Here is a 23,239-nt window from a genome sequence, read left to right on the forward strand (position 1 = left end):
TGAGATGGCTTTTAGCTGGAGACAGTGGAAAACCTTTCAAGCTGGCTTGTGCAGAAAAGAGAATCTTATAAATCAATTGTCCATGAGTGATGCTGACATTAGTAAAACTCTGTGGGGCCTGTATAATGTGATCGGAACTCAGTTTCCTGCTCTTTTTTTTCTGCAGTGCTGCCCGAGGTATCTGTTTCATAATTCATATATCATTTTTTTTCATGTATCATTTTAAGGTTAGTTTGACACTGTGTCTCAAGGTGGTGGTCAGCAACTGTTGGGACTGTGTGCTTCCTTATTCATGTGGAATAGAAAAGGAGAGTGTGTTTGTCTCAGAATTTCTAGCAAAACTCCTCAGGTTCATTCTGGCTTACCTGACTTTGGTCACATGCCCACTCCTGAAATAGTGACTTGTGATGAAGGGAATCCATTAGGTTTTCCATCCCTGAAGCTGGGAGCAGTTAGCTTCCCCTAAACCACAGTGATACTCAGATAACTGATAGATACTGAGAAAATGACCAATGGGGTGGACCCTGGAGGGGCTCCATACGGAGTGCCCCCATGAGGGGTGGGTCTAACCTCAGCCACTTTGGAGAATCTGAGTGGAGCCGTGGGATGGGCATGTGCTGTTTACACCCTCCTATAAACGGAAGGTGGGGGGAAGGATAGTTTTATGGAAAAGATTAAAGAGAATAAAAGAGACACCTCTGTATTTGAAGTGACCTTTTTCTGAACATTCTTAGAAAACCAGTGCAAATACTTCCAATGGGGAGGGAGATCTGGAAGAGCAGATTTCTCCTCTCCAGACTGAAATGTATCAGCAGAAGCATTCTATAATACGAACCAGGTCACCGGGCTGAGCACATTTTATACATTAGTCATGCGAATGTTTAAAACCATACCATATTTAGGTGTTTTTCTCATTTTCCGGATTAGGGCTTATTCAAGTTCACATAGTTTGTAAACAGAAGTGGGTTTTAAACTGACATTTTCGGATTCTGAAGTCCATCTTGTTCCCTGAGCAAGTGTTGGATGTAGCTGAGTTTGCCTGTGCCCACCTCCTGTTGAAATCCTGGCTCTGTCCCTGCTTATGAAAGTGATGATCCGTATTCTACCCATTCCCAGCTAGGGCCCGCATGGGACCAGAACAGACCTCGTTCTGTGCAGAAGTATTCCCCACTGTGTCACCCTGGGTCAGTTGGGGATCTAGGCCATGTTGTATGTGCTCCTTCTGAAAACGGGGCTTTAGTTTCTGTCAGCCCCTCTTATTTCTCTAGAGGTCAGGGTGGGACTAGAGACAGGTCTCCTTATGTCTTTTCTGCTTCCCATTTTCTCCACTTTACCTTGAAAATGCCACTTAAAATGGAATATAGTAAAGAATGATACAAATGTGTATAAACATCTTATTTTAAAACCTATATATTCTTTTAGTTTTTTTTTTTTTTTTTTTTTAACATAAAACCCCCTTTTGGAGTGGAGGACACAATTTGGAGTTCTGTGAAGTCTTATAATTATAACCTTAATGCAAGCCTGCAGGTTCTGTTTCACTTTTAAAAACTAGATATATGAAATGCCTAATGTTTAAAGATATTTTTCGTATCTAGTGCTGTCTTGCCCACACCTAATTTTTTTTTTTTTTTTTTTTTTTGATCTTGGCCTCATGGAATCTTTCCAAAGCAGTTAACCTACTTTTCCTAGCAATAATAACTCTTTGGTTCACATTTTTTTTTCATCAGGGCATGTACTTTTAAATTAAATTGCGTAATTAGAGTAACAGATACAATCTCCACAAAAGGGGCTGGCGAACAAATGTGACTGCTTCTCGGTGCCATCCACTTCAGCTGTGGGAGCAGCCACACCCCACACGCTGTGTGTTTTGTGCCCTCCGTGACCAGCAGGTGGGTAGGATGTGTGCTTCAGCCGAGTGACTGCGTCTAGTGACTCCAGCCATCTGCGGGCTGGTTTCTAGTGTCTGCCTTATGAGCTTCATCCCTCTCCTCACTCGGCCCCAGGAGAGGCCCCAGGTAAACTTGTTCATGGAAAGTGAAGGGACTGATTTAGGGCTTGGCCTGGTTGGTTAGACATGCTGAGGCCAGTACCCCAAAAGTAGGCCAGATGAGAGAGAAACATTCACAACCTTCAAAACACTCAGCACGGATGTACAGAACTCGTTTTTTTTTTTTTTTTAAATTTTATTTATTTGTTTATTTGATGGAGAGGGAGAGATCAAAGTAGGCAGAGCAGCAGGCAGAGAGAGAGGGGAAAGCAGGCTCCCTGCTGAACAGAGAGCCTGATTTGGGGCTCTATCCCAGGACCCTGAGATTATGACCTGAGCCAAAGGCAGAGGCTTAACCCACTGAGCCACTGAGGCGCCCCCAGAACTTGTATTTTTTCCCCTGTGGGTGAACAGGACCATCTAGCCTGTTTTCATGTATAAACTGGTTGATTTACATCCTTAAATCATAGGATCATAGAGAAACATGGCTTCTGTTTCCTCAGCTATGAAGGCCAGGTTTCTGGAGCCTGGGCCAAGACAGAACTTAAAATTTAACTTTTGGTGCCACCAAGTGGTTGATTTTGAGATAACTACTGTAATGGAGAAGGATGGTTTGACAAATAATGACTGAAAAAAAAGCTGGGGTGAATCGGCAAAGCATATAGGATTTTTAGGATAATGAAACGATTCTGGATGCTTATAGTCATGGTGGATCTAGGTCACGACATTTCCCAAACCCGCAGAATGTACAGCACCAAGAGTGAAGCCTACCGAAAACTGCAGACTTTAGGTAATGATGTCAGCGTGGGCCTGTTGATTGTAACAAATGTACCCCTGTGCTGGTGGACAGGGATAATGGGAGATGCTGTACATATGTGGGGGCAGAAGGTATATGGGAAATCTGTCTTTAAGTTTTGCTGTGAACCTACAATTGCCTTAAAAAAATAAAGCTTATTAAAAAAAACTTCCATTCTACATTTTCCCTTCTAGCTACTGGTGTTGCAAGTAAGAGCAAGGCGAGATAGAGCCGTCATCTGGGGGGTTGGCTGACTTCTCCAGCACTGATGACAGTCTCTTGATAGAGTTCCCACATTCCAGAGGCTGGGTGCTTAGTTTTGTAAATCTCAAAAAACTTTATTTATTTATTTTTTTTACTATTTCCAGAGTTGTTCAATTTTCCAGGGTTATATCATGCTCACTAAACTTCTAAGAAACTTGTTAATTCAGAATGCTAGTGTAATACTTTACAATTAGAAATGTGTATGTAGTGGGGGACCAACACACAGGTGTTAGCTGAGCAGTTCATTTTCTATCCTGTAGGAAATTTGTATGGGAAGACGGATTATACTGAGTAGGTTGCTTGGTGAAGTCACTGGGGTGGTGTGTGTGTGTCGTAGAGGGAGTGGGGGGTGTAAGGTTGTTTATCTTGAAGGTTAGTATCGTTAAGCTGAAGCTGTCTTTCTTTTCTTAAGATTTTATTTAATTGAAGGAAAGAGAGTGTGAGTGTATGCACAGGCAAGAGCAGCAGGAGGGAGAAGCAGGCTCCCCGCTGAGCAGGGAGCCCAATGCAGGACTCGATCCCAGGACCGTGGGACCATGACCTGAGCAGAATGCAGATGCTTAACCATAAGCTGAGACTGTCTTGAGCACTTTAGGTCTATGTGGGAATGTGGGACTCAGAGCTGGGAATACGTTGTGGGCAGTGCTGATGACAGACTGACCTCATCTTTTCCTCTGGGCACTCTTCTGGAAACTCTGTGCAGAACAACTTGCTTCCATTAACTCATTCTTCCCTCAGGGCATAGTATGACTGGCAGGGCAAATGCTGTGTACTTGCCAATAAAGCTTTAGTCTCTGGAGACTGTCTGAGCACCATAATTAGCATTAGCATCATTAGCCATCACTCACAGGTTTTTGCTTGGGAAAACGGGTCTGTTGCATTTTTGTTGATTTTTTATAGTAAAAATTTTAATAATTTTTTGTACATTTATAATGAATTGTATAGAAATTTTTATAATTTTAATAATTTCATTCTCAGAAGAAGACTTGTTTTATGTTTTGGTGATTGTTTCCCCAAATGCAGGTTAAAATTAATATGTAAAATCCTTAATCCCTTTGGAGTAGATTCCCAGTAGTAAAACAGCGCTTGCTGAAGGTCGGTATTATTCTGGGTTCTAGGTCAGTTAGAACACATTTCTGTGGTCCACTTGATGTCTGTCTTGAGACGTCTGTCTCACTATCCACTTGCATGTACCAGTGCGTCCTGTAGTTCCTCGTTGGAGCTCTATTATCTGCAGTTCTTGGTATGGCCTCTCCCTGCCCCCATTTTTGTCCCTTGTCCCAAACTGCTGCCACATAGAGTCCTCAGTACTCAGGGGATATTTGCAAAGTTATAAATTGGTAGCCTATGGCCAGAATTGGATCCCCAGATCTTTTACTTTTGCCAATATGTTGTTTTTAAAAGTTTGACTTATTTGACAAAACTTAAAAATGAGGAGATTCGTAGAGAACTCTGAGTATCCAGTTTCTTTGCATACATGTCCCTCCAGTTATGCAGCGCCTATGTTTCCCCAGGGCAGTGTGTTTTTGGAGTGGCCTAGAAAGGTCGTGAACCTTGGAGTTATCCTTGGGCCCTGCCCTACCTAGCCTTTCACTCATTTGTTACTACTTGGTCTTGGGGAAGGAGGTGACTCTTGGTGCAGAGGAAAAACAAAAGAAAATTAAAAGACAACAGGTCTAAGGAAAGCAGTGGTTTTGCATGGATATTTTGCTTCCTGTTCTTTTGCCTGCCTTCTGAGGGGAATTCCTTCCTAACTTGGTCCTAGCCTCTATAGAATCCTGCTTCTCTCAGTATGACACCTCTGATTATGTCCCCTGTGGTTGCAAGAGGGACAGTGTTGGAACGTCACTGGGAAAAGCATACAGACTTTGGTGTCACAAGACCTGGATTTGAATCCCTGCTCTGCTTCTTATGGAGTTCAATTTCCTTTTCGGTAAAAGGAGAGCTATAAATATCTCCTGGGTTGGTAGGAGTATTAAATGGGATTTTGTGTATAGAACGTCATGCAGAAGGTCGGGGCTCAAACAGTGGCACCTCCGTCCCTCTCTTCTATCAAAACATGACCTTTCCTTCTTCATGACCTTAAGGAAGTCTGGCTGAATATTTGCCACTGTTCTCCTCTTCCTTTACACCCTTTTAATCTTACAATAAAGCTAACTTTCTATTCCTTATAATTTCCAGTCTTTCCCAACAGTACACTTCAAATCGTTACCTTTTCTTTTTGTAGCTGGACTGTATGTGGAATATAAGAATGATGGCAGGAGAATTTACTTTGTTTAGGAAATTATATAAGAAGGCATACCTTCTATCAGATCTCTAATTGTATATATAGTTTTGTGATAGAAACTACATTTGTTTTTATAGCAATCTGTTGAAACTGAGTATACACACCTTTCTTCCTCCATTGTATGTTTATAGAAGTAGAGCCAAGGTCAAAAGCTGGAAAATCATCAGCAGAAAAAATTGGTACTGGAAGAGAGACACTTCGCCTGAGATCAAAGGGTTCTGCCTCCATGGAAGACATGGTAGGTTATGTTTATTTAATTCCCATTCTGCTTGGAAATGTGTGGATGTTCATGTTTATTAGTGCTAGAAATAAAGGTAAAGCCACAAAGTTAAACAAAATGCCATATACCCTATTAAAGTATGGACTTTAATTCATTGCCTACCTAAACAATGTGAAAGTTTCCGAAAGCATTTAAGAAGGAAATGTAGAAAATAGATACAAGAGAAGAAATTAGGATGTATAGCCATCTTCAGCTATCTATATTTTATTATCAGCAGAAAATGTTTGCTAGAATCTGTAAACATCTAGACTGGGTCAAAAACTTAACCAAAATGCTCTGAGGGCCAAGAGAAAGTCTCTTGGCCACGTATAGTAGCAGTCATAGTTAAGATTTTGATAGTGAAAGATATTCATGAACTCCAGTCTCCTCAGGTAAAACATTCTGTAGTCATCTTTGACTCTTCTCTTTCATGTTCCATGTCCCTTTCATTAACAAATCCTGGTGGGTCTACCTCCACAATAGACCAGAATCCAGCAACTTCTCACTATCTCTGCCCTCATCACTCTGGCCCAAGGCACCTACATCTTGTCCTGAATATTGCAGTCACCTGTATTTAGTTTTCCTGCGCTCACCCTTCCCTCTTTCCCTCTGTGCTCAGAACAACAGCCAGAATTAAAAAACACAAGTGGTTACTTTTTTGTCTACACTCTCCAGTGGTTTCCCATGCCACTCAAGATAAAAGCTAAAGTTCTCAGAGTGACGAACATGATCTGACTCTGCATCTCTTCTCTGATCTCATTTCCCACCACTCTCCTCTTGGCTCACGCTGCTTCAGCCACACGGGTCTCCTTGCTGTCCCTAAATACTTTGGATGCGTCACAACTCAGGGTCTCTGTACTGCTGTTCCCTCTATCTGAATGCCTTGCCCATTTCAGGACATGGTTCTACTGACTTCTTCAGGTTTCTGTCCACATATCACCTTATCTAAAAGGCCTTTGAGTATCTTGCATAACTAGCCGTTCCTGCCACCCTTCCCCCTGCCCAATCTTGCTTACCATTAATTTTCTTTAAAGCATTAAGCACAATAGGACACATTGTATCTTTGTTTCTTGTCTGTTTAGTTCCTTTGCTCACATCTGTTCACTGCTGTCACCCCAGCACCTAGAACAGTACCCAACACATCAAAGGAGTTCACATCTTTGTTGAATTAATTAATAAGTGATGCATTTAAACTTGAGAAGAAGAGAGTTTTGTGATTGACTCAGTTTTTGAGTGAAAAATGCCAAAAGGGGAATAGAGAAACGGAGGGAGGAAAGATAGAAGGAGAAGACAGTAGGGGTTAAGGGAGACAGGGTAAGGACTCAAGGTGGCAAGTGGCGGTCTGCTTAGCCAGTGAAGACAGTGGTGATGAAGCTGTCCTATAGGCAGAGGGGGCGTCAGGCCTGTGTCTGAGGCTAGGGAGTTCCTGTAGGCAGAGGGTACAATGCTAGACCTGGCTAGTTGTGTGTTCCTATTGTGTTTTTGAAAAACAAAACAATGTTTTTGAAAAAAAAAATTGATTCCCCGTGGTTTTGAAAAGCAGAAGAGTGAGACTGGTGAACAGTGAGACCATTTTCACAGAGCAGGATCCCAGAGCTTGTTGGGTGATGATGTCCAGGGTCAGTCATGGGGGTGGTTTGTTGGAACAGACACTCAAGGAACCGTGAGGCTGAGGTTGTGCTTTTGAATGTTTGAGTCAACCGTTATGTTGTCAGCAGGGGAGAAACCAGAGGAGGACTCAGTTGCGTTCCTGGGTACTGGGTAGTAAGTTGACGTGGAGGGAAGGATGAGACCTAGGAGGACCTAGGAGGACCAGAAGCGTTTTGCAAATGAGATATGAAGAGGTATGTGAAACAGTCAGGGCAGGGACATCTGGCCAATCTGAGTCTCTACTTTCCTGGGGTCCTGCATACTCTGAGACATATTGCTGCGTGAATGAATAAACCTGCATAGTAGAAAGGACTCTGGAAGAGAATGGAAGAACAGTGAGAGGGGGCTGGCAGTGGGGAGCCAGGAGAATGCCAACTGCTTCCCATTCCAGGCTGGGAGGAACAAATGAAAGATCTTAAAACCACTTAAAGAGGTGGCAGAGGTGATGGGGAAAACTCCATGTTCCTTCAGAAGGCGGGTCATTGAACAGTTAGTATAATTGATATGTGTACAGTACCTGCTATGTATAAGGTGCTAGGGTGAGAAAGGGAAGCTGAAGATCTCTCTGGGGAGGTAGGAAAGATTCATTTAAAGATAAACATCTAAAACTCCATTCCTATTTGCATGGCCTGTTTCATTAAATAGGGTAAATGAAAGTAACTTGTAATAAAAGGAAAACGCTAGTTTGGTACTCATGTTAATTTTTTGCAAATGACTTATCATCTAAAGAATTTATAGATTCGAAACAAGTCACCCTCTTTTAACCCAGCACAAATCCTGAAAACTGTGGAAGAATTCCACCTGCGTATCTCATAAATTATTCAGTATGTGTTTCTTGAGACAGACACAGTCCAGGTGCTGGTGATACAAAGATAAATAAAGACCTTGTTTCTCCTTTAAGGGGAAAGAGGTGTTGAAAGAAGCTTTTGAAAACCAGGGAATAGGTTTAATGTCACAGAGGAGGGCTGATCAGCTGCTGTCAGGGATGGGGGAAGAGAGAGAGGTGGGGAAATTTCCATCCTGAAGAAATGATTGAGTTGGTTAAAGATGGGGAGAAGAATGTTCTAGGCCTGAAACAATGATGGGCTTGGAGAACCTTGGGAGCGTCCATGGGATTGGAGTGTGGAGGGACCTGATGGGGCGTGAGAGACCTGGGTCAGAATGGGAAAGGTCTTGGAAATGGGGGAGCCATTTAAGAATTGTGAGGAGAGCAGCATGGTCAGTTTTGCATTTTAGAAAAATCCCTTGGTTCTAGCAGATGGATTGTTAAGCCGGGTAGATTTGAGGAGGGTGAAGATTGCAGGCAGGGAGAAAAATTAGAAAACTTCTGCAAGTACCAAAAAATGAGAGCGGAACCCAGGCAATCAGAATGTGAGTGGAGAAGAGGGGATGAGCTCAAGAGCTATTTAGGAGGTAAAATGGTAACATATTGATGTTTGATTATGTATGCAAAGTACTGACGTTTGTTATGAAAACTTGCAGTATGGCTGGTTGGATACAAAGGTGGACATCCAAGTTTCTTTGCATAACCAACTTGCTTTATACAGCACATCCAAAATATACCATAAAGAAGGCAAGAGTGGTATATTGTACCTGTTACTGTTTTTAAGGCTTAGTTCATATAATTAAGAACATGAGAAAATTGTAATAAAATCCGCAAGGAAATAAAAATTCACATTTATAATAAAATGTTTATTTCTAATAAGTTTGGAGAACACAAAGCAACATGTATTTATAACAGTATTAAAAGTACTATGAATTTCTTACAAGCTAATCTTGAATTCTGCACTTGCACTGATAGTTGATTATTTCACATCTTTGGGTAGTTTCTTTTTCAGCTAGGAAGCCATTTTTATTTATTTATTTATTTATTTATTTATTAAGATTTTATTTATTTTTTTGACAGACAGAGATCACAAGCAGGCAGAGAGGCAGGCAGAGAGAGAGAGAGGAGGAAGCAGGCTCCCTGCTGAGCAGGAGCCTGATGTGGGGCTCGATCCCAGGACCCTGAGACCATGACCTGAGCTGAAGTCAGAGATTTTAACCCACTGAGCCACCCAGGTGCCCCCCGGCTATACTCTTTATCAGACTCTGTGACTCACATAGACATTGCATATCAATTGCAATACTTTTTTTTTTTTTTTTAAAGATTTTGTTTTATTTCAAGATTGTATTTATTAATTTGACAGGGAGAGACACAGTGAGAGAGGGAACAGAAGCAGGGGTTGTGGGAGAAGCAAGCTTCCCACTGAGCAGGGAGCCAGATGTGGGGCTCAAACCCAGGATCCTGGGATCATGACCTGAGCTGAAGGCAGACACTTAACTGACTGAGCCACCCAGGCGCCCCTAAAGATTTTATTTTTAAGTGATCTCTATACCCACTGTGGGGCTTGAACTCACAAGCCTGCTATCAAAAGTCACATGCTCCACCGACTGAGCCAGCCAGGCATGGCTGTTGTATACTTCTGTTTGCAGCGTCCTCTCCTGCTTATCTTCCACCAGTGTATCTTTGAAAAGAGTTTTTAAGTCCCCTTACTCAAGTCTTCTGTGACTCTTAAGATATTTAAATTTACTTTGCCTGAGATGGCTTTTATATCCTTGAAAATTTTTTCCTTATTATTACATAGTTATTTATTTTCACAGATTTGTCTCCCTTTCTAGACTTGGAGACTCTGTTCTGGCTTTTCTTCTTTGAATCCATAACACTTAACACTAACAGTAAAAATCAGTATTTGCTGTATTGATTTGTATTGAGCTACAGAGCACACTGTAGATCTGTTTCCATCCAAAGGAGCTGATGTATACAACCATGAACTGACTCCACATCAGATTTTCCCTTACCCTTAGCCTTGACATTCAAGAGATTTCATGTAAAAATATCTCATTTCTCTTTTCTTTGATAAAGCCCTCTGAAACCAAGACAAAAGCAATTGAAAAGATTGATGATCTTCTTGAATTGTACATGGGAATTCAAGATATCGATTTAGGTAAGAAGATACTATTTTTTTTAAGTCTCTATATTTCTTAATTGAATTTAGTGCTTCTTTGTTTTGCTTGCATTTACACTCAATGATCCTTTTCAAGGTAAATACTGGAAAGTGATGAAAAAATTGTAATGAAAATAAGGATATAAAACATAAAAGAATAATGAATAAAGACCTGGCCCTTACCCTTTTACTAGCTGCGAGTCAAATCTACTTTTCTAGACTTCAGTTTTTAATCTTAAAACTATGAACTATGATAATAGCCTTCCTTCAATGCCTTGTTTTATGGATTTAAAAGTTACAGTATGAACAGATTTTGTAAATGACACATATGGAATGTATTTGATACATAAGATCTACATTGATTAAATCATATGTTATGATATTGGGTGCACTTAATAGGATTACTGAGAGCCTGTGAGCAATGAATCAGAAAGAGGAAGAGAAAGGACTCAGCTGGTGTGTGACTGATCAGGGCAGTTGAGAAGTTGAATTGATGGGTATTTCTTATGTCGTCCTTAGGATATCAGGGTCTTGATTTATCAATTGCAGGGAACAAAATAGTAACAACAAACTGAATTCCAACTGACTTACAGGATAAAAGAGGGGAAATGATTTGGTTCTTATACCTGAAAACTTCAGAGGTAGATCCTGGCTTCCAAAATGGCTAGATCCAGAGTTTTCATGCTATCACAGGATGTGGCTCCCCTTCTTTCCATTTAGGCTGCATTTTAGGCTCGCTAGTGTCCCTTGGCACCTTCAGACCCTCCCTCTTGGAGTCAAAATGATGGCAATGGTTCCATCCTCTGCACCTTAGTATCAAGCCTGATGGGAAAGGGGGAGGGCCTTTTCCAAGTCATTCAAACAAAATGCTTAGGATTGACCCTGACTGGTCTGATAGGCTCACTGAGGTGGTAGTGGTGGGGGTGATGCTTAGGTCTGGGTCAGATGCTTTCCTTCTGGAGCTGAGAGTGACTGAAATCCTAGGGCTGAGCTGGTGAAAAGTCCTGGCCCCTCCCATGTAGAAGCCAGAAGAAAGTGCCTTTGAGAAGGGCAGAGGGATGCTGGGTGGTGAAACAGTAACTGTGCCCTGTGGTGGGCTTCATGTCTGCATGCACCCGTGTGTGCATGGAGTATGTTTGTGTGTACCAGGTACTTCATCCATTTTTTTAAGCCGAACACTTGGACTGTTCTGTTTCCCTGCTACCAGGTGTAAAGAATTTTACTCTAGCTCAGGTAGACTATTTGAAACTCATTATTCCACTTCTTCCATTCATTCTTACTTTTTTCTTATAGAGTCTGTTCTTATGTTTTTCTTGCCTTTCTGAACTTCGAAAATAAAATTTCTATGGTGAATATATAGACGCTGTCTGTAATTGAAGAAATATTGATGCTCTTTTATCTAATTCCTTGATTCAAAGCATAAAATTTGTATATAATAGGTACTTGCTCCACACAGACAAGAAGTTAAAGCTGAGATTATCCTGTAGAAAGACAGCATCGCTGGCAAGGATGCGGAGAAAGGGGAACCCTCCTACACTGTTTGTGGGAATACAAGCTGGTGCAACCACTCTGGAAAACAGCATGGAGGTTCCTCAAAATGTTGAAAATAGAACTACCCTATGACCCAGCAATTGCCCTACTGGGAATTTACCCTAAAGATACAAATGTAGTGATCTGAAGGGGCACGTGTACCCGAATATTTTTAGCAGCAATGTCAATGTCAAGATTTCATTTCTTTTGATGGCTGCATAGTATTCCATTGTGTATATATGCCACATCTTCTTTATCCATTCATCTGTTGATGGACATCTAGGTTCTTTCCATAGTTTGGCTATGACATAGTATGACTTTGCTGCTATAAACATTCGGGTGCACATGCCCCTTTGGATCACTACATTTGTATCTTTAGGGTAAATACCCAGTAGTGCAATTGCTGGGTCATAGGGTAGCTCTATTTTCAAACTTTTTGAGGAACCTCCATGCTGGGAGAACCACACTTTTCAAAGGGGGGAATTTAAAATAGTCTTTAGAACTTAATTTTGGGTATATGCCTTATAGTTAATTAAGTATAAATTTGAAATAGTTAAATAAATTAATTTTGTTCTTTTGTTATTAAATTTATATACGTATACAACGGGTGGCTGGGTGGCTCCATTGTTAAGGGTCTGCCTTCGGCTCCGGTCATGAGCCGAAGGACATATCCGATGGGATATGTCCCCATCGGATGTCCCCATTGGGCTCCCTGCTCAGCAGGAAGCCTGCTTCTCCCTCTCCCACCTCCCCTGCTTGTGTTCCTTCTCTTGCTGTCTCTCTGACAATTAAATACATGAATAGAATCTTAAAAAAATAAATATGTATAAGTATACATGGAAGAACAATGGACAGTGGAGTAATTCTAGGTGAATTAAGGAACAGTTCTTTAAGAATCCATTTATTTCACTTTGACAAATTCAGGGCACTAAACATTCCTCACAAATTCCTTGTAAATTAACTTGTAATCCCACTGTAAAGTTAACTAATCATCTGTAGCAAGTTCCTCCAATGACATGGAAAGTGATTATCATTGTACACGATTAGCAATGTGATCAGTCATCTAGGGAGGTAAAGTTTAAGGAAAGTAATTATTTGAAGAATGTCAACCATTGTTAAATTAAGAATTTCTGTCATTATTCAGATCTGATTAGCATGAAATAGAAATCACAAATGTGATACCGATTCAATAGAGAAATGAATATATTTGCTTGTTTTTGTTTTGTGTTCTTAACTGTCAGAAATGTTAAGTCTTAAGGCAAATTGTAGCCACATCATGTTATTCCAGAGTTGTTAATATAAATTTACATTAAAAAGTGAGAAAGGTAATCTGCAATAAAATGACCCAAACCAAAACACTATCTTCACAAAGCTTTGGGATGTATTTACCACTTGAAAATGGAAAATAATTGTAATGAGTTTAGGAAGTAACCCTGCAGATGACAGGGCTTTATTTGGTTGTAGAGCTAGGCTGTGAACTGACTTTTCTACTGACCCAATGCCAACATGTATTGCCTGGAATACATGGAATGTTATCCATGGCGGGAGAAAAATGGATTCTGGAAGATTCTGAGTCCTGTAACATATTTTAAGAGATTGAGGTGACTTAATGAAAAAGTTGTATCCTGTAAGTTTTCTTATGAATATTTAAGGCAACTGTGTTAATTATATATTGAACTATACTGTGTCCTGATGATACCAGCTTAGGAGTTTGGAGCTCATCCTAGTCATGTCAGAATTTTAGGATTTCTAATTTATTAAGAGGTCAGAAATGTGTGGAAAAGAAATTTGAACGATAGATTCTAAGTAATTTTTTCTTATAAAATATTTTTAGCTCCTTTAAAAATACAATGATATTTTAATAGAGATAATTATATTTCTTCTTAGGATGATTTCCTTTCTTCTGTGAATTCAAAACAGTGAATACTATAGAAAGTCATCCATCTTAGGTAAAGCTAATGATTTTGGAAATAGGTTTTCACTAACAAAAAACCATATTCAACATTGGTCATGTTTTTAATGTTTGGTTCCTGTCTGAGTTCCTTGAAATGGAACACTTATTTAGCACTTATTTCACATTTATTTCCCACAGACTTCATAAAGACCTCCTGTAGGAGGTACAACTATAGATTTAATGGTTAAAAGTGTTTAGGTTTAATCTTTATTCAATCCTGCTATGTGTCATTTTATAGATTTGAAAACAGATTCAGAGACGTTTGGTTACTTGTCCAAAGTCAGCTAACAAATTAAAAGCTGAGATTCAATTCTGGAATATTTTTATGCCAAGATTTTTCATCTGCAGTAGTATCTTATGTTTAAAAGTTCAGTTTAGGTATTTAAAAACTTAGTGGGAAATATGGATTGCCCTATATCACAAAAATAAATTTGTTGTTAATAAATGATGTGGAAGTTCAGTTGTGGAAATGATACAAAGGTATTTTCAAAATGGCCAGTAGAGGTCAGCACTTAGTTGCTGTATGTGATACAACAATTCTCTCCTTTCAGGGGATTCCCCCCCCCATTGCATTTAGGAGTTAAATATTATTGCAGTGTATTGCAGATCCATTATAGGTGAAAAGTATTTTAGTAGCTGTCATATTAATGTGATATGACTTAATAAAAAGTGTTTCTTTTTGCTAAAATCTTCATTTTGCTTTTCTCTTAAAGATACAGTTTTTTTTAAGATACAGTTTTAATTAAAAAAAGAGATAAAATTATACCCATTTACTTCTCTTTTAAGAATTTTCAAAATATGTGTTTATACTTTATTTTTTTAAAAAGGATTTTATTTATTTATTTGACAGAGATCACAAGTAGTCAGAGAGGCAGGCGGGGGGTGGGGGGAAGCAGGCTCACTGCTGAGCAGAGAACCCGATGCAGGGCTCGATCCCAGGACCCTGAGATCATGATCTGAGCCAAAGGCAGAGGCTTTAATCCACTGAGCCACCCAGGCGCCCCTATACTTTATTCATTAGGAAAAATTTGTGCATGTTTTAATGCATGCTCCATTCTTAATTTCTTTGAAAATTCATATAGAAAATTACTGTATTTTAAAAGATTTATGGGACACTTTGTTACATATATATTTCTAACACCTTAATGAAGCTGCCTAATTGATATTTTTGTTACTTTTACCCGACCTAACTGATAATTTTGTTAGTTACTTGTTCTAACACTTCATTAAGGTGTTAGAAATACATATGTAACACAGTGTCCCAAGGAACTACTGATATTTTAGTTCCTTGAGGGCAGATACTGTACTGCTTTTAATCTCAGCTCCTCCTACAGTACTCCTAGAGTAAATATTTGGTAAATGTTTATTAACGGACTGTGTAGAGGCACAAAAATAGTGAATTCACTGTGAGTATGAATCCTAACTTCATATGTTTGAAACTTTAGCTTTTGGGCACATTATTAAATTCAAACCTTAATTTCCACATATTTTTAAAAGAGGTGTAATAAAAACCTTAGTGGGTTTCCAACACACTAAATTAAATAATATGTATAAAGTTCCTGTTACATCATAAATAATAGGTGCAGCTATTACTATTTTTAGCATTGATCACTAATAATTATTACTAGTACTAATGATAGTGGTAATAGAGGTAGGACTGTATCCCTGGAGGTCTGCCCAACTCTGGGACTGTATTTAGTGTGGAAGTTTTACTTTTCTGCTGTGCCAGCATGAGCGCATAGTGAGATTACAGAGTTTGGATTGTGGTTGGAGATTGTGGTATGGGCCTCTTAGACCATCATTTTTCTCATTTGTAACTGAAGAACTAAGGAACCCAAGCCAGAGATTTCAAGTCAGAGTAGGCAAGGTCCAGAATATATCATTCCTGGGCTCAGTGCACTAGACCATGCTGCTGAGCTTCGTGAAGTACCAAACAGCCATGTACCAAGTTATTTCTTATAGTCAAGTAGGTATGTGTATGTGTGTGAGCAAGAGATTGGCTGACTCATTGCCCATCAGTGAACATACGATTGTGGTCCTTGTGTCCCCCCAGCATTGAAGAGCATCGTTCATCTGCACTGTTAGTTTTTGCTACTGAACGGTCTGTAGATTTTCTTACCTCCTGTGTGCATATTATTTCTTCCTCTGCTAGACTGTATATCACCCACATGTTAGTATAATCTTTAGGTAACTGTCTCAATAAGTGCTATCTGTGGAGACTATGGGAAATACTTAAAATGGTAGACTTAGCAAAATTCTGAGCTTGAGCCCTGCTTTTGCAGTACTTACCTTTAAGTTTTGTTTACTCTTTCACAGCCTGGCTACAGGACCAGACCTCTGGGTTTTGCTTTCTCCAATATACGTTAACTGTGTCAGAGCAAAAATTATTTAAGGATAGTTATAAAGCAGCCTCCTGTGCATCTTCTGGCACATTCAGTGCATAAGACACTGAACTTGTTCCAATGGGCATGAAAGACTGAGTAGGCTATTCAGGATCTGTCGGGAGTTGTTTCTTCTTCTTCTTCTTCTTCTTCTTCTTCTTCTCCTTCTCCTTCTCCTCCTCCTCCTCCTCCTCCTCCTTCTTCTTATTTTAAATTTTAAGATATTTATTTGAGAGCATATAAGCAGGGACAGAGGGAGAGGGAGAAGCAGACTTCCCATTGAGCAGGGAGCCTGATGTGGGGCTTGATCTCAGGACCGTGAGATCATGACCTAAGCTGAAGGCAGATGCTTAGCTGACTGAGCCACCTAGGTGCCACTATTTATTTATTATTTTAGAGAACAAGTACAGGGTGGGGAGGGACAGAGGGAGAGAGAGAAAGCATCTCAAGCAGACCCTGCTCTGAGCATGGAGCCTGTCTCAGGGACTTGATGCCATGATCCTGAGATCATGACCTGAGCCGAAATCAAGAGTCAGATGTTGAACCAATTGAGCCACCCAGGTGCCCCTAGGATGTGAACATTTTTGAGGATTTTAATTGTACTTGTTGTCAAATTGTTTTTCAGAAGCTAAGTTTATGAATCAAGCCTGTATGTATCTGAATGCTTGCTTCAGTATATCCTGGCTAGCATTGGCATGCCATATAAAACATATATAAAAGTTGCAGTAAACCTGTCCAAACGTTTTGGCTGGAGCTGAACCGAAGTCTTCTTCCTCTTTGAAGTAATTGTTTCTAGATTGAAAATAAATGCAAAAGCTTTTGAGTCAGAGCTGGGACCAGAGGCAGAGTAAGAGAGAGAGAGAGAGAGGGATAATGATGAGAAGGAATCAGTTCCTCCTCACTCATAACCGCTTTTTAAAAGTATTTTTAAGGCAGGGCACCTGGGTGGGCTCAGTGGGTTAAGCCTCTGTCTTCTGCTCAGGTCATGATCTCAGCGTCCTGAGGTGGAGCCCTGCATCCGGCTCTGTTCGGCAGGGAGCCTGCTTCCCCCTCTCTCTCTGCCTGCCTCTCTGCCTACTTGTGATCTCTCTCTCTGTCAAATAAATAAATAAAATCTTAAAAAAAAAGTATGTTAAGGCAATCTTAAACATTGAAAAAGGTTATAAATATAGCACAAAGACTTTTTTTCTCCTTGAACATAGGAATAAATGAACAATATTTATTGCCCCCAAATACTTTAGTGCATATTTCTTATGAACAAATATATTCTCCTAGCTAAGCACAGTATAAGCAAGAATCATTAGCATCGATATATTACTATCCCCTATTAATCATGTGTTATGTTTCCCTAAATACATTAACATCCCTTATAGCAGAAGAGCATGTTCTTTTATTTATATCAATTTGGAACAGTTTCCCACTCTCAATTTTAATGATCTTGATGCTTTTGGAGGGTACAAGTTGTTATTTTATAGAATATTCCTCAATTCTGGCTTGTCTGATTTTTTGGGAGTTATGTTTACATCATACCTCTTGCAAAAATATCGAATGTGATCCTCTACTCTTTTCAATTATATTTACCAGGAGGCATAGGATTTGGTTTGTTCTATTTCTGATATTGTTCATGTTGATGGCTTAAAGTGGTGTTTGCTAATTGTCTCCATTGTAAAGTTATTCTCCGTAATAAGTATTTGGTGGAGAGATACTTTGAAACTATGTAAATATCCTGTTCTTCATGATCCTACCTTCCTTCCTTCTGTCCATTTGTTAGCCATTTCTTTGGGCCACATCTCCTCCTTTCCCTTTGGCCTGTGTTAGTACAGAGCTGTTTGAGACAAGGCACAGTTTTTAAATGCTCTGAAGAGCCCTAGTGGATTTTAGCTTAAAGACCAGACCTCTTGGTTCATTCAGAGAAATCCTACAAGTGTTGAATTGTTTAGTCTTAACCTGGGAGGAACGGAGATGCTGAGATTTGGTTGTTGTTCTTTTTTTTTTTTTTTTTTAACCTAGAGTTTCTTCATCCAAGTTCTAAATCACATCCACACTGTCTCTTTCCAGTTGCTTATAAGGGGCTGAGAAAAAACAGCTCAGCCTCATGGGCTCCCAGCCAGCTGGGGCAGTTTCCGTGAGAATGTGCACTCTTGAAGATGCTGGTTCCCCAGATGTAAGAACCGGGCCTAGGCAATTTACTAGAAAAACAGAACACAGGTGCCACATTCACTTTCTATCTCAAACTAGAAAGGGGCTCAGGAAAAGTTACCTTGATTCCATTAGTAGACCGATACCTTCTTCTTCACCCTAGCTTGATTTTCCCATTGCGAACTGTTATCCTTCGTCTTTGTTCTTTGGAGGAACAGGGAGTACTGGGTTCCATTATAGTTGGCAGTGGGGTACTGGTAGAGGGGGCAGAGAGAGCTAGTGACTGGGCAGGTGGAAGAGGGATGGCGTACCCTGACTTTCCTGGCAGGGTTATCCACAGAGTTTCCTTTCTGGAGGAATACCAGTAGTTCTTGACTGGTGGGCTTCAAGGTGGAGGAGAGGCCAGGGGTGACCAATCTGGGTGCAGTGGACAAACTGTTTAAATGCTCCCCTGACAGATGTTAGTATATTAGTATGTTACTGTTAGTATGTTGTTAGTATGTTACTGTTATAACTTGTGCTAGAAATAGATCTTCGCATGTTACACTGAGAAAGTAATTTTTCTGATGCCATTTTTGTCGGTTCTCTGATATCATCTCATGTATCATTAATTTTTAAAAATTGTTTTTGATAGCTACCACAATGTTTGAAGCTGGAAAGGACAAAGGTAATCCAGATGAATTTGCTGAGGCCCTTGACGAAACTCTTGGAGACTTTGCGTTCCCAGATGAATTTGTCTTTGATGTTTGGGGAGTCATTGGTGATGCAAAACGAGAATGACGATGACGTGGATGATCCGTCTCTGGAGAAATGAACATTCTTTTAAAAAATATCCACAAGATCTGATTTTTAGGCACTGTTACAGACTCTGGTTTGGTCTGATGTATATGGAATACATTCTTTGAAATACACTTTTGGTTTCTGGGTACCTTTTAATGTGGTTCCAGATGTGGTATGCTTAAAATAAATCACCTAAAATATGATCAATTTTAATATTCATTTAAGAGTCTTTTTAAAGTAAGTTTTAGGAAGTATTTCTAGAGAGGATTTTGCTCCGCATAAACGTCTATGTTTTCTTTTCTACCCACATGCAAATAGCTGATTGCAATAGCTCTGTAGCTCTTTTTAAAAATCTTAATGCAGGGAAATTGGGATTAGAGTATGATTTGCCTCCGAGCATCTTCATTTTTGTTATACCAGCCTGATCTAGGTGTGTTCAGGAAGTGAAGTGTGAATTATGCCCTCTCTGGGTCTAGAAAGCGTTTTGTTTTTTTTTTTAATCCACTGAGTAAGGGGAGGAAGATTCCTACAATCTCTTGATATCTGTGGCCTTCTTTCTTCTTAAAGCAAGGACTGATTTACTTATTTATTGTTTTGGTTCTTTGTAATTGCTCCTTTTTAAAAACTTGTTAAAGTCTATTATATTGTGTATGTGTTTGCTTGCGTGGAAGAAGGGAGAAAAGGCAGATAGGGTAGAAAGCACTTAAATTTGATTTTTTAAAAAGCAGTTCTTAAAGCATTCTTTTTCCACTCATACCCACTTTTATGTTATGCTTCATAAGCACTCCAGGGAAGGTTTTTATAGTCTTTGTAGAACTTTTCTTTTGAAAGATATTTACTCAGAAAATAACTGTGTTTGAGAACATTTTTTTTTTTTTTGGGTGAAAGAGCAACGTTTTAAGCCCCCTAAACTTTAGAGGAGAAATTCAGAAATCGATTTCCCCCAGTGGAAAAAAAGGAGGATGGAGGAATTGAGAAAATATATTAGTCTATTATTTTAGAGTTCTAACATACTTTCTCTAAAACCTTACATTATTGAGAAAATTGAGGGCAAATGACTGTCTTATCACTCTTACGTGACATTTTATGGCTGTCAGAGAATGGAAATGAATGGTTTCAGCATAGATCATTTAATAAGGCAGAGCATGGTGTGACCAAGCATTCTCCTAAAGTGTTAGATGGAAAATGTTGTGTGCTGCCATGGTAATCAGAAATAATGACCCAGGAGGGCTGTATTCCAGGAAATCAGAAGTAGTTCCCTTTTCATGGTGAGTTAATGCTTCGGTAACTGTTGTTTTCCTGCGCAACTTTACTTTTGCTAACATCCACTCCTCTTTCACAGAAGTTTAATGCTTTGAAGCGGATACTCTTTGTCTCATTAATCTGAGTCCTGTACAGAAGCCCTGTTTCAGTCATTAATGTGTAACTAAAGGAGTTAGAACATGGATTGTCTTAATGCGCTTGCCCATCATTTGAAAATGGGACCTAACTCGGGCTGTAGTTTGTTGTTATTCATTTCATGGATTTCTTTGAGAGCTCTCCAAATATCTATGAATTATTTTTTTAAAAATTATTTTTAATTTTTGGTTTTAATTTCTATTTTTAAGATATCTACCGATTCTTAATACCACCTCTCTTAGGAGGACACCCAAAGAGTGGATATTTCTGAAGATGAGAAAGTTAAGACCCATAGAAGCACTTTAGTTTAACAAAAAAAAATTTCCTGGCACTAGATGTTAGATTTGAAATGAAGAGTCATTGTTTATTGTTGATGAATGTCTTTTTCCTCCTTCATTTTTGGGCATGCAGGAAGATTGACACGGATTCTGTGTGATTTATGGAATCTCATATTCACAAAGTGAATTGTGCTCACCATGATTTTTCTAGAATCTCAACATGTAAGGTACCAGGGTCCATGTACAGTGGTAACTCTGCTTGCCTGTTAGGGTTAAATGGTAGTTATCATCATTCAGGGCTTCAGCTGGGCACAGGTTCTTTAATCCTAATAGGTTTTTCCTTGAAATGTCTTTCTCTCTCACCTCTGTTGCTAAGCTGATAACAAGGTCAGTTTCTTTGTATTATTTTGTTCCCTTCCCTGAAAATATATCTGTTTGTGAACTTCCTGCCGTTCGGTAACTCTCGGTGCACAAAAAGAACAAGGTTTCATTTTAGTTGTCACCGTCTACAGTGTGGGCTACCCTTCTACCCTTCTGCTACAAGGAGACAAGACTATTTTCTTTTTTCATTAAACATGCTATTTCATCGATACCAGTAAAACATTTCCAGAAGGCCTCTGTTGTTTTATTTTGTTATTTGTTATTTTTATTCGTTATTTTGTTTTTTTTTCCCCCAGTAGAGCAAGACTATTTTATTTTTGATTTCCCTCCATGCAAAATTGCATTTTTCAGGGGCCGCTAAGAGCACACTGTGTGTTCTCTGCGGCAGAGTATGTAGGTGGGGACCGATTGTTGGGCTCAATGGGGCCTTGAACATAACTTGCTCCTGATCAAGTATACACATTCTGGTGATTCCAAATAGGTATATTTTGGGTTTCTGTGATGTTTCAAAAATATATAATTACATGATGTGAAACTTCTTAAGAATTCAATTATAAAAGCACTAATCAGTTAACCTTTACTTAGGGCCTCTGTATCCAATATTGTAATGTTAACAGGTAATTAAAGGTAACTTAATTTTTCCAAATGACTATTTTGCTGTATTTCCCCCATATCTTTAACAAATAGAGATTTTTTCCAAGTAAAGCACACTTTCTTTAGGTCCACATTATTGCTAGACCTTCGTCAGGTCTAGAGAAAGCCTTCCTGGCATCCTTTAGTTATCGTTGCCTCTCTAGCAGAGTTGCAAAATGAATGTCATCTGCAAATAGAGTTTTCAAAATAATGGTTCTTCTAAATAGGGCACAGTTCTCTGCCAAAGATGTAAAAGATCGATCATATAATGACCCTTTCACCCTCTGATATAACTAGCAATATATGAATACTGATAGCATTGTTATTATTTTGGTGGAAGTAATGGGTTAGAAGGACCGTTCGGTGTTCTACCTAAGCTATGAGTGAATAAAAAGGAGATGCTGTTCAGCATCTAAAGCTGAACTAATGCAAGAACTAATGCTTTGTGTAAAATGTACATTTATTATCTTCTTGATACAGATTGAAAGGGACATCAGAGTAATTACAAGTCCTTATGCATGTCATGGTTATAAAATGTTTCTAAGATTTTGAAGTGTACAAATGGCACAATCTGTCCCCACCTTTTACCTGAAAACCTAGTTCTAAGAAAAGATTCATGGTTATTATCTGCTGGGAGGGTGAAAATCGCATATGACATCCTTATCTCAATTTGAGATGTTAAGCTTCTATAAAACTTAAGTATAGCCACAGATATTTTTTAAAGCCATAACAAAAAGAAAACAAATTTTCTAATAGTTTTAAATATTTTATATTTTGAACTATTTGTGTCATGCAATGGTATTGACTCTATGCAGGTAAAATATTCTATGTTTTGGGAGGAAAAAAACTTCTGTCTTTTGTAAAAATCATAGCATATACTTTAAAATGTTTTTGAGATTGAATTTTGGAAATTTATTAATTTGCAAAATTACAAAACATTTTACTTAAAACATTACTGTATATCTACTTATAGATTGTACAAATGTTTATGTATTGATCAAACAGTGAATTATTATAGGGGCATAATTTATAATATTTAAAATATAACTCCTTAAAATAACCTTTTCATGAAAAAAATGATGAATGTTTTTATGAAAAAAATATTAGGAGTTTTAAATGTTTGACTTCTTAGTTTTGTTTAAATAAATGATTCACAGATAACACAAGTAAATGTCTAGGTCTTTTTTTAATTTTTGAAGATTTTTTATTAGAGAGAGAGGGTGTGCGCTCGCTCCGAATTGGGGGGGGGGCAGGAGGAGAGGGAGTAGTAGATTCCCTGCTGAGCAGGACCCTGGTATTATGACCTGAGCTGAAGGCAGATGCTTACCTGACTGGGCCACCCAGGTGCCCGGGCCTTTATGTTTTTAATACATTTTGGTATTATTTTTTCTCAATGTATTTCATATGAGGTATAATACCTAAGGTCTCTTAGTTTTAAAATCCCAAAATTAAGTGTTTTGATTCAGTAAAAATATATGAGCTACGTACTGCCAGAATACTCTAAGGTAAAATAGTCATAAGTTGTTTCTGTTTAT

The 23,239-nt window shown here is 39.0% G+C and overlaps 1 protein-coding gene across 2 annotated transcripts in view; it reads left to right on the top strand.

Moving 5' to 3' along the window:
• The window catches only part of GIPC2 (GIPC PDZ domain containing family member 2), an 86,806-nt gene extending 63,936 nt beyond the window's left edge, over positions 1-22,870 (top strand). For both annotated transcript variants that reach the window (XM_044238527.1, XM_044238528.1), the window contains 3 exons: positions 5,466-5,572; positions 10,149-10,230; positions 18,869-22,870. In XM_044238527.1, the coding sequence (XP_044094462.1) occupies positions 5,466-5,572; positions 10,149-10,230; positions 18,869-19,014 (335 nt within the window). In that variant the 3' untranslated portion in view covers positions 19,015-22,870. The remainder of the gene's footprint in view (positions 1-5,465; positions 5,573-10,148; positions 10,231-18,868) is intronic.
• Positions 22,871-23,239: the final 369 nt, after the last annotated feature.

The sequence above is a fragment of the Neovison vison genome, chromosome 2 (assembly GCF_020171115.1).
Source record: "Neovison vison isolate M4711 chromosome 2, ASM_NN_V1, whole genome shotgun sequence".
Lineage (NCBI taxonomy): Eukaryota > Metazoa > Chordata > Mammalia > Carnivora > Mustelidae > Neogale > Neogale vison.